At 40.6% G+C, this 19,363-nt stretch overlaps 1 protein-coding gene across 1 annotated transcript; it reads right to left on the minus strand.

The window, feature by feature from the left end:
• Positions 1–8,335: 8,335 nt before the first annotated feature.
• Positions 8,336–9,457, minus strand: LOC143532654 (F-box/kelch-repeat protein At3g23880-like). Its single transcript, XM_077027645.1, has one exon. It carries the CDS (start codon positions 9,455–9,457, stop codon positions 8,336–8,338), a length of 1,122 nt encoding a protein of 373 aa, XP_076883760.1.
• Positions 9,458–19,363: the final 9,906 nt, after the last annotated feature.

The following is a 19,363-nucleotide window of genomic DNA, read 5'->3' on the forward strand; positions in this document are numbered from 1 at the left end:
CCCTGTTGAAGGTGAGTCTTGCGGGTTCAACTGCGCAGACGTCCCTCTTTGAGGTGAGTCTTGCGGGTCCAACTGGGCTCTGCTGGGACCTACCTCTTCATTAGGTTAAGTTATATAAAGAGTTAATGGTTCAATGTTGAATTATTGAGCAAGTGGATCAAGAAACCAAACTCATTTGCATAAAACTTATGCGACTCTTTTTATTAATATAAACGAGAACATAAATTAAAACGAAAAGTACTAATGGGCTTATATAACACTCAAATCCTATATCTACTCAAACATTGAAACAGTCCATTAAAATAAAAAAAACATAAATTTATCTTTAGCATAAACTAAATCCAAGAAAACTAAATTGTCCCTTGAAATTTGGATCTCCTCCAAACCGCTCCTGCAACCGTTGCATTCAGTTTTGGACAAAAGCATACTCAAAACTAATGAGTTTACGGGAAAGGGTTCTCATGTTAACACAAAAAGAAACAGAAAGAAATTAACAAGAAGACGCGAATTTTGTTCCTTAGCAACAACTAATTATCAGTAATTAGCAAACATGAATTAAACACAATGACTTTATTTATATTTTTGTCCACAGATTGAAAAGAAGCTGCTTCGGTGCATTCGGATATCTGCTTTACTTAGACTATCACAATCAACTTCTTTCAAGTCATCAGTTTTTAGGGTATAAACAAACAACCGTTTCCCTCCATTGGAGGTCAACAATATGTCCCCGTCATCGTTCCAACAACCACAAACCACCACATCCGTATACCTCGGCCAATCTAGATCAAACCGACACCGCAACACCCATTCTTCCCGCTTCAATACCCATAGCTCGATACGAATGCCATCATCCTTATATGCAAATCCAACTTCACCGTTTAGGTCAACCAACTGACCATATTGGCCTCCTTTAGGAGCATCTGTTAACCCGAATTCCTCCATCTTGACATCAAACCACACTACTTTTTCTCCATCGTTGGCCGACTGGAAACAACCATTACTATTGGACAACCAATGCAAGCGTCCGTGAGCAAATACGCCTTCACCGCGTATTGGAAGAGCAGGGGTTTGGGGTATCTCTCGCCACGAGCTCATCCCCGAGCGATGAACCATGGTGCATAGTGGTGGACTAATGCCTGGTAACCAGAATGATTCTTTACGAAGAACACACACCGTGGTTAAAGTGTTGGTGGAGTCATCAAACCCTATCCCTGCTGCTTGTAGTGAACCGGGACAGTCCCATTGGGTCTCCCTAAGCTTGACGGATGGCAAATCGTGACGTTGTTTAGTAAGAGGATTAATAAGTGTAAGCAGGGTTCCATGCCAGGGGGTTTTCTCATAACAGACTAGGGTTATGCCGTTGCATGAACCTAAAACCAGAGTTTGGTAAGGCCAAATCTTATAAGGAACATACAAGACGTGGTCTTTTTTTTATAGTCATAGTATTTTGGTCTGCACACAAAAAACTGATTTTGCATAGATTTTTGTTCTTGTTGGAATTAGCAGACGGAACCAGTTGGAAGATGACTGGCGTGGGTTCTTCTTTGAAACGATGAATGGTTTGGAGGTAAGGGTCGCTGATATATTTGAGCCATGACCTGCATACACACCGGAAACGAGCCAATGATTTGATCGGCAGTCTTGACAAGACTCCGTATATAACGTCTGGAGGAAACTGGTCACCCATTAATATTATAATTGAAGGTAGGATAATTTGATGATGATCGATAATATAGTGGTGATATTAATAGGCGAGTGAATCCACTAATGTAAAAGATTAGGGTTCATGATAATAAATAAATAGTGGGAAAATTCCCAAAATACCCATTTTTATCCACCTTTTTGCAATTTTAGCCCAAGACCAAAATAAATTCCAAAGATAGGCAAACTAATCCGTCGGATCTAACAAAAACCATTTTGGATCCGACAAAACAATAAGCCTATCAAGACGCGCCACGAAACATACTATTCCGTCAGATCTAATGGTTTTCCATTTTCTCAGATGGAGTAATGAAACAAACCGACGTATTAATAAACAGTCGGATCTGACGGTTCAGTTCATGCTTTTGTCGGATCCAACTATTTAAATTGTCTAATGAACCATAGATTTTTCAATTTGGGGATTCTTAATTTTGAGTTTTATAGTGAAATTGAACACTATGGTTGTGTTCACCTCGAAAAACTAAACGATTTACACTATTGATTTGCTTTATTTGGTGGAGAAATAAGAAAGATGGAGATGGAGGTTGGTTATCTAGGTTTAGGATTTAAGAGGTAGAAGATAAGAATTCCGTCGGACGCACTAAAATTTTGTTGGATCTATTAATACGTTGACATGTTGCGCGCTTTTTAAAAGTCCAAAATTTCCGTCGGATCCGACATAAAAAATAAACTATTTTGGGTTTTTTTTTGTAAATCTAGGCTACTTTAAAAAAAATTGATCAAATAAAGCCATCTTGATAAATTTCCTAATAAATAAAAGCGTGATTAGATCTCAAGAATATTATTGGTGTTAATAAATAATAATTTTACTATTAGTTATAAATTTATAAATAAAAAGAATGAAAGTGAAGTTGTGTATTACATTACATTAATAACAAAGTTAAAAGTTAAAAGGTGAATTATAATTATGTTTGATTGGTGCTAACGGAATAGAGAAGGAATTAAATGAATGAAAGAATAGAATAGGCAAAAGAATGAATTGACGTATTACTGTTCCATATCATTTTTGGTTAACCTATATGAGTAACATGAATTATTATTTTATTTTGTTTGGTAGCAAAAAAAATAAAATAATAAAAAAACGTATGAATGAAATAGAAACGATAAAAATACTCATATCTCAAAATTAAAAGAATAAAAAAATAAAAAAAACTACAATGGCGATGGTGGCGCCGGCAACAGCGTAGAAAGACAAATGTTGAGCACAAAAACACAATGACGAACAAAAAGACACAGTAATGTAATTTTATTTTAATTTTATCTTTAACTAGCTGGTTTACCCGCGCTTCGCGGCAGGGTAGTGTAATTTACCCGCGCTTCGCGGCGGGGTCATGTAATTTACCAGCACTTCGTGGCGCAACGTGAAGTTGTCAACTGCTATTTTTGTTTAGTTAATTTTAGTATCAACCTATCAGGGAAAACAAAGTACACTAACTATTATATCCATGGTTTTACATAGAGGAAACACACATTGTTTGCAACATTCTACCAGTATTGTTTTAGTAGTAATCAACATATCAGATCCTATAGTAATACCATCTGATTTTTTTATCGTCAGCATCGAAAGTCAACCTAATATCTAACCGTAGCCACGCCATCGACTGCAATCGTAAGCCTCTGCCACTTTAACTCTTTCAATAGTAGCTAACTGGGTGGATCAGAACCCACAGTAATCGTTTCAATAGAAATATCCATTAAAAAAACTCACTTTGCCCGGTATTGGAGTTTTGTTTGATGTCTCTGTTAAAAAAAAATCAGTTTCTAGAAAAGAAACCATTAACACAAAAACATATAAATTAATTTTGTATAACATATTGTTCAGCATCATCTAAACTTTTAACACCGATTATACACTTTAGTAATCTAATTTCTTTTTTATAAGTCCAATAATGCTCCTTTCGGTTCACTTCCGTACTCAGATAATTGACGCTTGGGATCTAGTGGTGCCCAAAGTTTTATCACAATTATAAAAAATATTTTAAAACCTTAAAACTTAAAAAAAACTAAACTAAGTTTTGAACTATTAAAACTGAAAGTTAACAAATATAAATGAATAATTTTAAAACAAATGTGGTTCGTGTTTGTGGGTTGACGGGTGCAACTGACATAACTCAAAAGTTGAACATGTACCTGAACCCGACAACTTAACGTGTAATCCAATCCAAACAAATCAAACTAATTTTAAAACATACGAGGTTCATGTTTGCGGGTTCAACCTAACAGAAACCCGAAAGCTGAACATAAACCTGAACCCGACCAGTTAATGGTAGTCCAATCAAAGCATCAAACGCATAAAACTTGAAAAAAATACAGAGGCTATGAACTTAATACCTTAACTTTAGATCAAGATTGGATACAACATCACACTTGAAGCAGTTACAAAAACGACAAACAACCTCTTCTAGAGTCTTTGTATCGTTGTCACAAAGTAAAAGTCTCACTTTACTTAAATCAATAAATCCCTCATCAGTCTTTCCGTCCGCATTTCCTTCACTACTACCTCTGTTTAACAGTTTGGATCCATCTTCCATATCAAACAACTCCATTCCTTATATCTCTCAGAAACACAAATTCACCAAAATGACACCCTTATCTAACTGCTAACTATCTAAAATACAATAAATGTTAGAGAACTTACATTAATACACAATCTCAGTTACTAAAATTGATAATTTAACAACAATAAGTAGTATAAAAGATGATGGTTCAGTGAAATATACGAGGCAACAAATCTGCAAATACCATCATCAATAAATACCAAAAGAAACTAAAACTTGAAATTCATCCATGATTTAATAATAACTATAAAGAGGCTCAGACCTACTGAAACATTGGTTCAAAAGATTCAAAGTGCCATGGCTGCAAAAAAGTTTGCAGGGGTACTTGCCATCCTGCATTTTTGCCACGCCAGGCACAGATCCTGAGCCGATGATAACTCAAATAACATTAGATCATCACAGCCACTAAACCTACTTTCATATTTCAGGCGACCACCCAAAATCCCCAAATCACATGCAAGTGACAACCAATTGCTCTGCCAGTTAACAGCCAATCGACATAGACAGAGGCGGCAACTGGCGTCAGAAAGCCTAGATTTGATAGCCATCACTTCCCCACACCAGATTACAGCCACCACCGCACAATCATCGCCTAGATTTCGCATATCGAATCCGGTAAAAATCGGCGGAATCAGGCGTCGTAAACCCTAGATTTAACCGCCGTCATTTTCCAACACTGAAGCACCGCCACAACCACACAATCGCTGCCTAGGGTTTGTAAATCGAACCCGGTAACAATCGGCGATGATGGCGGCAATCGATAGAAAACCGACTGGCAGAAATCAAAGATGATGGTGACAACAGATGAGAGAATGAATAATTGTTCGTGGGAAGGTGGAGAAATCAGAAGCACCGCCCAAAACATACAATGAGAAGCTACAAAAAATTAACGCTTTAGGAATTGTACCAGACCCTTGAAAACTTGTCGGGGTAGCACAATAACAATCTGTGAGTAACTGAAACTTTACAAAATATATATATATATATATATATATATATATATATATATATATATATACATAATATGAGTTAAAATTAGAAAACACAATTAACAAAATCTATAATACAATGCATAGAAAAAGTCAATTATAAAACACAATGAACAACCAAATAACACAATATAAAAAAATTCACTAACTTTTTTTTTATTATTTTTATAAAACAATATGACATTCATATTAAAGATAAAAAAACGCGTGTTATTATGGTAAAAAAATTCTAAAATAATGATATATGAAAAAGTTATAGATGTTTTAAAATGATGGATAAATTGATATACTAGAACTCACTCAGTGTAGTTGACTTTTAGTATGCATGCAGATACTTATGTTTAATGAGCTCGCATGAGGATGACACATGACATGGATTGAACGTCTGACATCTGAAGATGGAAGAAATGATGTTTAAAATATGAAGTTTTATGTTATGTTTTAAAGTCAAGTTTGGATGTTTTTGTAACGAATGATTGAAGTTAACGTTTCCGCGAAAGGTTTTAATTAACTCTGATTTGTAGAATTGTGCTTATGAGTAAATCCGACGTTCAAAGTGAGGCACCGGGAACAGGGCCTTACAATGAAGCTCATGATTCTTGTAGGAAGGTGGACTTTATATTTATTTTTATTCTACTGATTATTTATTTTTAAGAGGGCTGGTAATGTTGATTTGGGAAGAGGAAAAGGTTTCTGAAATTTGTGTATTTGGATCGATTCAAATTAAAACATGGTGAATTTGCTTATGCTCACATTATACAACGGGTTAATCTTATAAAGCTTGTTAACTTATAATTGTCCAAATGAGTTAAAGGTCATGTTTGTTTGGATATATTTGTATGCTTGTTGTTTTAACCAAATGAGTTAATTGTCCAAATGAATTAACGACCGGACACAAACAAGAATGTCTTGTTCATGTTTGTGGTTACACCTAACAACATCAATTGTTGCCGAGTTATTTAAAATAAGTTGTTAGACTTGGTAAATAATTACATACACCGTAACTGATCACATGTTTCAAGCATACAATAGCTTTTTATCATTGTCAAATAAAATTTTGTTATCTTTTGAACATAGATTTTTTTAGCTTATTGCAGATTAAAATTTACATGGAAAAGGGTAATTTTCGTGTTTGTTTATGCTGTTAGTGCCTGTTGTTTTTAAGTAGTAGCATGTTTAGGTGTTAAGGTTGTCAAGTAACTGCTTTGGGTACTACGCTTTCAAGTAAAGGACGTTAAAACTTAACTGAGAAATCCTTTGCGAAATGGGTAGTTTTGTCATTTTAATTAAAACAAGCCTTTTGCCTTATTTTAACTTTGTAAAGTCAAAATGGGGCCAAAAAGGTTGCACTAGAAGTTGTGGCTGAGTTCATGGTCTGTCTTCTGAAGTCAGCTGTAAAGATTTTTAATATTGATAAATCCTTCATATTGTTCGGGTTATTCTAAATTGTATCTATTATTTATTTATATTTAGATTTGGCAAGACTCGACAATGGCTACAATGAATGAGCTTGACGACTTGAAGCATTTGATTATGAGATTAGTGCTGGAACTTTTTGATAGATTGTTTGTAAGGACCAAATGATTCCGATACACGTTAATCTTCGATCTATGTATTTTGATGATGTTATCAATATATTTAAATATGTAGAATTTGTATTTTGGTATAAGATTTGGATTTTGATGTTGCTGGATAATTTTTAATTTTAGATAAGCTGAACATTTATTAGCTATAAAGCTGAATATTAAGCTGATATTGTTCTGGAACCGCTGTAAACAAATTGGAGCTGAAAACCGCTGTAAATAAATTGGAGCTGAAACCGCTGTAACAATTTGGAGCTAGAAACCGCTGTATATGGAACCGCTGTAAATAGGTTTGAAACCGCTTCAAAGACAAGACCGCTGTTTATGTGTTGTTTTGTTACAAAAACAGCGAGGCAATATACAGCGGTTCAAAACCGCTTTTTACACAACAAATAACCGCTGTAAAAGTGCTCTTTTTGTAGTAGTGCCTGTCGCTGCTAAAAGTATCAGCGGTGACATTTGGGGTCTTTAGCGACGAATTTTGTCGCCGCCAAAACTCATTTTTTTGTAGTGGAATTAACTCGGGCTTTTGGGCTTATGAAAATTCGAATAATATTTATCTGGCATTTGAAGATATATATCTTTGTTACCGATGATTGACAATTGTTTTATTATATGTGATTATGGACTTAGTTATTCCTTCTGTCAATATATATCTGTAAATGGTTATTTTTGTGTCAATATGATCATTGATATCAATCATCATTAAATCAAGAATCAAACTAAGAACAAGAGTAGAACAAAGAAATTTTCAATTAGGGTTGTCGCCCATAAATGTTACACGTCCGTCGGTTATATACGATCAATTTTACTGACGCGACGCTTCACAAAGCATCTCAAACATACGTATTACATTTTGCAACTCTGGTTTGGACATATACAACCCCTATACTAAATACAATGACACTTTAGACTCAATATAACTATTTTATAATTACATGAACAATGTTAAAGCTTGTATAACAATTAACTCCAACAGTCCATGAAGATCCATACCTTGAATTACTTAACTAGGAGGACAAAACTGCCAGGTGGTAGGTGGCTAACGGGCTTAGGCTAATTATATAAAGAGTTGATGTTCAATGTTGAATTATTGAGCAAGTGAATCAAGAAACTGAACTTTATGCGACTCTTTTTATTAATATAAACGATAACATGATACAATTAAAATGAAAACTACTATGTAACACTCAAATCCTACTCTACATAAACAGTGAAACAGTCAATTAAAATAATAAACATAACTTATCTTAAACATTAAGATAAGCATATAAACTAAATCCAAGAAAACTAAATTGCCCCTTGAATTTGGATCTCCTCTAAACCGCCCTGCAACCATTACATGCAGTTTTGGACCAAAGCGTACTCAAAACTAATGAGTTTATGGGAAAGGGTTGTCATGTTAACACAAAAAGAAACATAAAGAAATTAACAAGAAGACCCGAATTTTGTTCCTTACCAACAACTAATTATAGCAATGAGTTTATTTATAGTTTTGTCCACGGATCGAAAACAAGCTGCTTCGGTGCATTCGGATATATGCCTCACATCGACCATCCAGCTTAACTTCTTTCAGGTCATCAGTTTTTAGGGTGTAAACAAACAACCGTTTCTTCCCTCCATTGGAGGTCAACAATATGTCCCCGTCATCGTTCCAACAACCACAAACCACCACATCTATATGCCTCGGCCGATCTAGATCAAACCGACACCGCAACACCCATTCTTCCCGCTTCAATACCCATAGCTCGATATGAATGCCATCATCCTTATATGCAAATCCAACTTCACCGTTTAGGTCAACCAATTGACCATATTGGCCTCCTTTAGGAGCATCTGTTAACCCGAATTCCTCCATCTTGACATCAAACCACACTACTTTTCTTCCATCGTTGGCCGAATGGAAACCATCACTATTGGACAACCAGTGCAAGCGTCCGTGAGCAAATACGCCTTCATCGCATATTGGAAGAGCAGGGGTTTGGGGCATCTCTCGCCACGAGCTCATCCCCAAGCGATGAACCATGGTGCATAGTGGTGGATTAATGCCTGCTGGTGACCAGAATGATTCTTTACAAAGAACAAACACCGTGGTTAAAGTGTTGGTGGAGTCATCAAAGCCTATCCCTGCTGCTTGTAGTGAACTGGGACAGTCCCATTCGGTGTCCCTAAGCTTGACGGGTGGCAAATCGTGACGTTGTTTAGTAACAGGATTAATAAGTGTAAGCAAGGTTCCATGCCAGGGGGTTTTCTCATACAAGACCAGGGTTAGTCCGTTGCATGAACCTAAAACCGGAGTTTGGTGAGACCAACCCTTATAAGGAACATCCAAGACGTGGTCTTTTTCAATAGTAATAGTACCTAATTGGTTTACACGCAAAACACTGATTTTGCATAGTTTGCTGTTCTTGTTGGAATTAGCAGACGGAACCAGCTGGAAGATGATTGGCGTGGGTTCTTCTTTGAAACGATGAATGGTTTGAAGGTAAGGATGGTTGATGTATTTGAGCCATGATTTGCATACACACCGGAAACGAGCTAACGATTTGATCGGCAATCTTGAAAATATTTCGTATATAACGTCTGGAGGAAACTGGTCACCCATTACGATTGAAGGTAGGAGGATTTGATGATGATCGATAGTATAGTGGTGATATTAATAGGCGAGTGAATCCACAAACGAAAAAGATTGTTCATGATAATATACATAGATAGTTGGATGTGGCTCAATATTAGAGCACTCACTTCTCTAGTGAGAGGTAGAGGGTTCAAACCTCACTATCACCAACTTATATGGGAGATATGAGGGATGACCCTGGCTTGCCATGGTTCGAGTCCTGATCTCACACGGTTTACCGGCTCCTCGCTGTCGTGTCGTTTGGCGGGCGTGGGGGTCGGGTTTTATCCGGTGAATCCCTCAACAGGTGGACCGCTAGGGGCTCCGTCCGTCTGGACTAGTGGCCGGCTCGGGCTACCTTTAGCCAATTGGGCCGCGTACGTAGTACCCGGTGTTACTTAGTTGGCCGTTAAAAAAAATAAATATAAGCGAGATTAATTAGATCTCAAGAATATTATTATTGTTAATAAATATTAATTTTACTATTAGTTATAATCTATAAATAAAAAGAATGATAGTAAAGTTGTGTATTACATTACATTAAGATTTTTTAAAGGTTAATCTAATTTTTTTAACCTATAACTAGGGATGAGCTCGACATCATACCGATACTGACCTATACCAATCCCGATTTTCTAAAAATGCTTGGTACTGAAATGCTTGGGTACTCTTACTGTTACCGAAATGCTTGTTTTGGTACTAATACCATTTTCTCATCCCTACCTATGACCCACAGTGCCAAAACATTATAATTGAAGACCCGGGTTAACTTTTATTGTTGTATTCACGATCATATGATGACTATTATCTTTTAATAATCAACTTGTTACAAACACTAAAATCTCAACTTCTTTTAACATTATCTTAATATCATATTGATATCTTTGCTAGAAAAAACCTTTTTATATAAAATTAATATCAAATTGATATTTAAATGATGTGATGCCGTTTAAAAAAAATTAATTCACTGAAAAAAAAATCTTCATAAAGAGATGATAAATTTAGCCTTTGAACAATAATAATATTAAAATATTAGTTTAACATAATTTAGACTAGTAAGAAAATATTATTCAAAAATTTAAAAGAAAACTAAATGCTTATTCTGAAATTAATAAACTAAACAAACTCATAAAGTAAATAAAACACAACAAACAGTTTTTAAGAAGTTTGTTTAAAAGAAAGAAACAAGTGGTTTATAAGTCTTATTTAACTTTCAGTCTCTCAATATCTAAAAAGGCTCATACCATACTTATATATTGAAATGGGCCATGACTTAGTTGTTTAAAATGGTCCAGTATTCCTATATTAGTATTAGCTTATTAGGTCATCTTCCTCACTTCAGTCATTTTATTGTTCCTGCTAGTAGAGCCTTTGGTGACACCATAAAATATAAAATCCTGTAGTCTAGTTTCACTCTTTTTTTCATCTCGGTACTCTCTAGGGGTAACCTAGTATTAATTAGGGGTATTCTAATACATGAAAACAAATTTTACTCTAATTTTGTACTTAGCCATGAAAGTTGAGGGGTAACCCGGGCACACCCTGGATACACTATAGATTCGTCCCTGCCTTAATGACAAAGTTAAAAGTGGAATTATAATAAGCAAACTTACAAATAAAAGACTAATTGGATTTTGATAATCTCAACTATCTATTATTGGATGATTATAATCTCAACTTAGTTTATTCTCATCAATGGCCCCAATTTTTAAAAAGTTGGCTTTCAATGGTTCATATTAAAAAAAACCTAATGGCATTAATTTTTTCAAATTTGAAACTGATTTTATAGGGCTTTTTATCGAAATGAAAATACGAGTCGGTTGATGTAAAACTTAGCTTGAAACGATACTCCAAACAACTTAATTTTTGTTAATTTGAAGTTCAAACACCCGATTTAAAGCACTAATCAAGCCGTTTGGAGCATCGTTTCGAGCTAAGTTTTACATCAATCGATTCGTATCCTCCTTCCGATAAAAAAACCCTAAACAACCAGTTTGAAATTCGAAAAAAAAAACTTAACGCCTTTAGGTTTTTTTAACGGGGGGCATTGAGAGCCAACTTTTTTAAATTTTGGATTAATTGTGGGAATAAACTAAGTTGAGATTATTATCAGTCAATAACATTTAGTTGGTATTATTAAAATCTAATTTGCCTTAATTGAAATCATAAATCTCTAAAATATTTTCTTTTGTATAGCATAAGCTTTATATATTATTTGTAATTTTATCATCTAAATATATGATATTAGCAAAAATATAAAAATTAGACGGCCAATTATATAAACATTAATTTGAAAGTTCAAGGGCACTCACATTTAAGTACTATTCTACTGCTATTATTTTTCATGCAGAAGTTACAAGTCGTATATACACAAAATTGATGACACGTTGTATGATACGTGTTTTGAAGAAACACTAATCGACCCCGGGCAGATTATGGATAATCTGGGGGTTAAGTAATGTTTCCTACGAGGGTTAGGTCCGGCAAAGAAGGATGTTCTTCAGATGACCTGCAAAACAGACACCGTAAGCTCGTCACTGAGAAGGGGGGGTTCCTCCTTGTGACCACCCTCCGGCGTGAGAATCAGACTAGATTGCTCTGAATATAAATGTATATTGAGAGAAATAGCTAGTGAAGGTAAAATACCAGATGATCCTACCGTTCCAAGGTGTTGGAGTATTTATAGCCGAAGGTAGGTTTCCAAGCAGGTACAGCCAGCTGTAGAATATTCCTGTTCTACCAACTATGGGCTACGCACGTGCCATGCTGGTTGGTGGGTAGGCAGCGGCTGATAGTGACCAGGCCGGCTGTGTACTATTCCTGTTCCACCAACTGCAGGCTATGTGCGTGCCACGACAAGGGTTGGTGAGTAGGCAGCGGCTAATAGTGACAAATAGTACTAGAGCATGCTCCTCGTACTGTTTGTCGGTGAGCTGTCACCCTGTGATTGGTTCATGGGCTGCTTTGGTCAGATCTTGTCTATTTTGTCCATACCTTGGCAGGTATAGTACAAAAGATCTTCCAGAAGCATACAGACTGGCTCATTTGGGCGGGAGTATTCCCGCCTTGCTCGTTCCTTCAGGTGACACTGAATTATTGAGTTAGTGCCTTGTGCGTGTAGCCTTGCTATTAGTGCGGGTAGCCTTCCCTGATGGCTTGTATCCGCAGCTGCGGGGACAGGCGGGATACTTCACACCATTGGGAGGCTTTCCCTGCGGGAACAGCTGGCGTACTGCGCGTAAGGTCTTCATCTCTGAGCATGGTGGGTCCTGCGGAACCAGTTGGTCCTTGCGCAAACGTCCCTCTTCAAGGTGAGTGTTGCGGGTCCAACTGCGCTCTGCTGGGACCTACCTCTTCAAGTCCCCCCAGTCCAATGTTCTTCTCATGAATTGTTAATAAGTGAGGTGAACTTTGGACTTAATCAAGGGGTTTTGAAAAGTATTTGGTTTTAAGGTTGTCCGTGGGGATTCTTCCCGCGGTTTCCCTAATGTCACACAGAAATTCCCGACTTTTCTGCTTGATCTTTGGGTATGATGCGGGTAGGTGTGTAACCTCCTCGCAAGTCAGGAGCGTTGAGTTCCACTTGTGTAGATTCTCCATGAGGTTTTGGTAGTTTTGAACAATCTAGTTCTCGACGTTCCCACTATGCGGGGATGTTATTCTCGTTTCCGCAAGCATGGCCCAGAAGATCCTTCTTGGTTTCAATTCCCTGCGGAGTGCTAAGTATGTGAAGGGTTTCGCCTTGACACTGTACCCGCACTCGTCTTATAGTTACTTTACTTCCAAGGTATTCCTGGCTTCAATTCCCTGCGGGTGCTAAGTATGTGAAGGGTTTTGCCTAGACACTGTACTCGCACCTGTCTTATAGTTACTTGGTTGCCAAGGTAAGGGGTATTTTCCCGCTTACTTTTGAATCTTTTTGAAATTCGAAGAGTTGGTGAAAGGATAAGAACAGTCCAAACTGTTGAAACGTCGTCCGACGGTTTCTTCTGACAGTGTCAGGACGTGCAGGAAGTTATGGCGACGTGACAGTATATGGTCATTCCAGGCGCTTTTTCAGGCGCGTGGGCGCGATTTTTCTGGCGCGTGGCCGCGAAATTAATGGCACGCGTCCTTTCAACAGCTGTTGCCAGCTTGCTCTTTGCCACATGTCATAGTTTCATTGCACCTGCGATTTCTCTCTCTTCCGCATTAAATTCATCGCATTAATTGCGATGAGTATATAAAGGGCGAGAGGGTGCACCTTAGTCCACACTTTCACTTCTCTCTTCATCTTCTAAACGATTTCCGGCGAATACTCACTATTCCGTCGAGCATTCTTCTGAAATCGTTGTTCTGTACATCCAAAACATGTCTTCTACCCGTGATTTTGAGGCCACTGCCGAGGAGTCTGAGTTGTTCGTCGAGAACCTGACGTCGACGTCCGAAAGGGATGACAAGAGCACTGCTGGCGAGTGCCAGTGCCATCTTCCTATTGACCTCTACCAGCACATCGTCCGGAAGTTCATGCTCGAGCCTTTCGAGCCTGAGTTTCCGGAGCCTCATCAGACGGTGTACGATGCCCCCAAGGACAAGATAGGGGTGTACGCTGCATTCTTCGTCTATGGGAATCTGAGGTTCCCATTGACGAAGTTTGTGTACCGTGTTCTGGAGAGACACGGTGTACACTTGACGGAGGTACACCCAATGGCGATCGCGAAGATCCGCCATTTCGAGTGGGTGTGCCTCATTATGGGTGTAGAGCCCCATGTCGACCGCCTGATGACCTTCTACTCCTGGAGGTGCATCCAAGGGTGGTACACCCTGGTCAACCGGATCAAGGGTCTGAAGATTTGCGCCACCGAGCGTAGTCTTCGGTCTTGGAAGCGGGAGTTCTTCTATATCTCTGCCCGTGTCGTCCCTATTGCGATGACATTCAAGAACGGGAGAGCACTCCCCAACCTTCACGCCTCCAACTACCAGGAGGCGGAATGGTTCTCCAAGATTTCCCGGATCCAGACTCCGGTTTACCGGTTTGCGGAGTCCGGGATGGTGATGCTCGGAATGAGCCGGGTATGGAAGGATGCCGGCTCTGAGACTCCGCAAGTGCCGATCGTCCTCGAATACGGTTTGAACTCTGTCCCTTACGGTATGCTTTATTTTATTTGCTAGGTTAGGGTTTTTGTTCTAACCATCTCTTTATTTTCAGAGGGAAACGACTTGCAGTCTCTCCTGCAGCCGCGGGAGGCTGGTGGTCCAGCTCGGATGGGTACTCGCGCTCTTGACGAGAACGAGTTGCCCATCCTTGAGCAAACGGCGGATCGGTTCGTGGAGGTCTACCCGCCAGGCCACGAGATCCTGAGCGCCAGGCGGCCAGGTAAAGAACTTTTTAACCCTCGCCCTGTCAATGCTGAAACCTCTGCGGGAATTCCTCTAATTTTGTCATCTTCTGATGAGGAATCCGCAGATGGTCCTTTCTTGGCGAGGAAGAAGAAGGCTGCCGGCGGGAAGGGCAAGGCGAAGGTTGCCTCCACTGCCGATTCGGTGAATCGGTCTGACTTAGAGACCGAAAGTGAGGAGGTGGCGGGGAACCCTGGTGGTGAGACCACTGTTCCGGAGGTTCAGACGGCTGTCACCTCCGAGCAGCCCCGGACGACGACGGTGACCGGCGTGAAAAGGCCGGCTCCATCGGGTTCGTCTTCGCCTGTTCGCACCTTCAAGCTCAAGAGGACTTGTATGTGTAAACTTAATAGCTTTAACTTCATATCTTTCTGGCAATGTTTTTAATGTCTTGTCTTCATGCAGGCGTGGATGCAACTGCATTCCAAAGCGATGCGGGGAGGAGCGGTTCTAGACCCATGACGGTAGGTTTGGTCAACCTACCCGAGGCGATGACCCAGGCGGCTGCGTCTGTATGCAGTATTGGTTCAGTTGCCCATCCTTTTGAGGCAACTGTTCCAACTGTATCGTCATCCCCGCCGGCTGTCAGTGCCATATTTACTGAATTTTTCACTGAGCCGGCGGTGACTATTTCTGCGGGCGCCTCCGCAGCGGCGACCACGGTTGTGAGTTCACCTCCGGTGAGTTCACCTCCGTTGGTTTCCGTTGCAGCAGCCTCCACCACACCTCCTCCGGCGCCGGCGACTACGGCCGGTCCTTCAGGTATGCACGGGGTTGGGGCGTCTAGCCAATCCTTGCCTCCTTACCATCTCTCTGACCTTTTGGATGGATATCCCTTAGGTTCAGGTGATGGGTTTGGTAGCTATCGGCCTGTTGTCGACCCTACAGGTGCGTAGGGTTAATTTGGCCTATATTCCTTATATCATTTCTTTTGCTAACTGTTTTTTGCTTTATTGCTGTTCGTGACTCCAATGAGGTGTACGCTCCTCGGTGGAGTATCCGCCGGGGAACGACCCTCCGGACTGCTGAGGATTGTGTCGAGTGGACACGCCACGCCGCCTCCGCTGGTGCGCTGGGGGAAGCCATGGCCAGCTACCAGGAGGGTAGGCTGTCCAACGAGCTTCGGATTCTCGTTGCCCGGATGCAGCCGCGTGTCGAGCTGCTTTGTCGTGAAAACGACAAGTTAAAGGCGGCTCGTAACCTGGAAGTGGCTCAGGCGCGGGGTATCCGGGAGGAGAATGCGAAGCTTGCCGCCGTTGCTGCGGAAAAGGAGAAGGCCTTCAAGGCCCTCGAGGTTGAAGTTCAGGCCCGGCTTGAGGCCCGTTCCAAGGCTGCCCAAGCTGTTAACAAACAGCTTCGGCTGGCCAAGGAAACTGCACGGAACGCAACCGAGAGGGCCACCAAGGCTGAAGCTGTTGCTGAGCCTCTACGCATCGAAAATGAGGAACTTAAAGCCAAATTGGAGAGGCTCCAGCAGGCTCATGATGCCTTGGCCATGGAAGATGCCAAGAAGCTCCAAGAGATCTTGGACCAGAGGGGGGTGCTTGACCATACTGAGCGTAAGCTAAAGGGCGTCGAAGAGGCTGCAGCCAAAGATGTGTTGCTTGCCAACCTTACCAAGAACGAAGCCGAACGAGCCCGTAATGAAGCTCAAGCTGCCCTCCAGGAGGCTCTGGTTGCCAAAGCATGGCTTCTTCGAGAAGCGTTGTCGCAGGTATGTGCAGCTTCCTAACTTCTCACTTCTTTACGCTTTTCTTTACTCTTGAGTTTGACAAACTTCTGTTTTGTAGGTTGTGCATCGGGTGTTCACGAACACATCATATGACGATGCGATGAGCGCAACCCTCAACGCTTCTCATGAGGATGGGGAAAAGGCTGGCTTCCTGCTTGGTCTAGGGTTTGTTGAACAAGGCATCCCGCCTTCCAACTTCCCTCTTTACAATGTGGATACTGAAGCTGCGTATGACCAAGCAGTGAATCAGTATGCTGCCTTCCCGCATCCGGTGGTGGAGAAGGTGAACGAGATTGCTGCTGCTGATGATGGGCTAGTTATCCTTAAAGCTTTCCTTGAACCGTCACACTCTTAGCTATCCTTAAAGCTTTCCTTGAACCGTCACACTCTACTGATGGTGCGGGTCCAAGTGGAAGTGGTCCTGAAGCTTGATCCTTTAGATCCCTTTCCACCATTAGAGTAGATTTTTATTTTTGTATAGCTTCTCTTGTATGCGGGTATGTACCCAGCAATCCTTGTAATATTTGAATTTCGATGGAATAAAGATTATTTGCTAATGCCTTGCCTTGTTTATTTCACGCATATTTTGATTTAACTTAGCAATTTCTTAAGTACTTGGATAAGTTAACTTTTCAACGTGGCAGATAAATAAGTTAAAGTTTTGCTTCCTCTTTCGTGATTGTGTTGGTATGACCTTCACTTTCACTTAATAGGATGGCTAAACTTTACTTATATCTGTCATGCGTGGAAGTTTTCCTCATCTTTTCCTTATAAATTTTCTAAGTTTTTTGAATAAGTTAGCCTTCGTACGCGCGGTTGTTAATTGGTTAGTGTTCAGTTTCCTCTATCATGATTGTGCGGGTAGGACCGTCACTTTCATTTAGTGGGATGACCAAACTTTACCTATAACTGACCTGCGTGAAGGTTTTCCTTATCTTTTCTTTAGATATTTTTATCGTTTTATGTGTTTATGCGGGTTTTGCCGCCTTCCACACGCAACGACTTACTTCTTCCCATATTTATGCGGTGAATACCGGCATATCAATGTGGGAAGTTCATAAGTATAAAGGTAAGGCTATCAACACAATGTGAAAGGAGAATCATTTCCATTATAAGTGGCTCTAGGCCTTTTCTTTACAAGTTTGGAATTGATCTACATGTAACATTTGCGTAATTGAGCTCCATTCCATGTTCTTGGGATGGGAGTGCCATCGAGCCTTTCGAGCCGGTATGAGCCCTTTCCCAGAACTTCTTTGATAATGTATGGCCCTTCCCAGACCGGGGCCAGCTTTCCTGGGCGTTGTTGGTTCGAAGCCTCGTTGTTACGCAGTATGTAGTCTCCTACATTGAAGCTGCAGAGTTTTACCCGCGTGTTATAGTACTTTTGCATTTGTCGCTTATAGTTCTCTTCACGCACTGCGGCTAAGTCTCTGCGTTCCTCGGTTAGCATAAGGTCTAACCGTCTTTCCGCATCATTGTCTTCCGGCTGAATCAAGACCCTCGGTGAGGGTAAACCAATTTCGACTGGGACCATTGCTTCAGTGCCATAAGTGAGGCTGAACGGGGTTTCTCCCGTACTGGCCTTTTTCAGCGTTCTGTTTGCCCAAAGGACGTGTGGAACTTCGTCCACCCAGCCGGATCTGTGTTCCAAAAGTCTTTTCTTTATGCCGTCGACGATGCTCTTATTTGCTCTTTCCACCTCACCATTACCCTGCGGGTGTGCCACTGAGGTAAAGGTGTGGGTGATTTGAAGTTCTTCCAGCCACTTCTGTAGCTTCTTGTCAGCAAAGTTGGTGCCGTTATCGCTCACCAAAGTCTGTGGAAGTCCAAAACGACAAATAATAAATTCCCAAATAAATTTTTTAATATGTTTTGCGGTTGTTTGGGCTAAGGGTTTTGCTTCTATCCACTTGGTGAAGTAGTCGATGGCCACCACTAGAAACTGAACGTTCCCTGCTGCTGTGGGAAATGGGCCTGTCACATCGATGGCCCACTTCTGAAATGGCCATGAAGAGGTGACTGGAACAAGTTCATTCTTCGGGCGATGCGTGTTGGGTGCGTAGAGCTGGCAAGACCTACACTTTCTGATGTATGTCAGCGCATCCGTATGCATCCCCGGCCAAAAGTATCCCGCGTTGTTTAGCTTGGCTACAACAGCGCGTGGACCTGCGTGTACTCCACAGATGCCCTCGTGTATTTCCCTTAGGAGGTAGTCAACATCTTGGTTGTCTACGCATCTTAGGAGTGGGCCAAGAAAGTTACGTCTGTAAAGGATGTCATCGATGAGTTGATAGTTTAATGCTTTACAACGTATTTTTCTTGCCTGTGTTTTTGACTCTGGTAGTGTACCCGCTGCAAGGTAATTTATTATTGGTGTCATCCACATTTCTGTACCGGTTTGGATGACACAAATTTCCTTGTGCGGGACTGATGGTGCTTCAAGGAGTTCAATGCAGATGTCCTTTCCCAAATGGGTGAAGGCTAATGATGCAAGCTTGCTTAACGCATCCGCAGATTTGTTTTCGCTACGCTTGACGTGTATGACTTTACAATCATTAAAATCGCGCATAAGGGTTTTTGCTTGTGCGAGGTACAGGGCCATTGTGTCGTTCACGGCCGTGTACGTTCCATTTATCTGATTGGCTACTAACATGGAATCCACGTGGGCTTCCAAGTTTTTCACCCCCATTTTACGCGCAATTCTCAGCTCTGCCAAGAATGCTTCGTACTCGGCTTCGTTATTCGTACTTGGAAAATCCAGTCGAATAGCGTAAGTGTATTCT

Source organism: Bidens hawaiensis, unplaced genomic scaffold (genome assembly GCF_021521415.1).
Source record: "Bidens hawaiensis isolate Kalapana, Puna unplaced genomic scaffold, B.hawaiensis_p1.1 tig00009540_1, whole genome shotgun sequence".
Taxonomy (NCBI): domain Eukaryota; kingdom Viridiplantae; phylum Streptophyta; class Magnoliopsida; order Asterales; family Asteraceae; genus Bidens; species Bidens hawaiensis.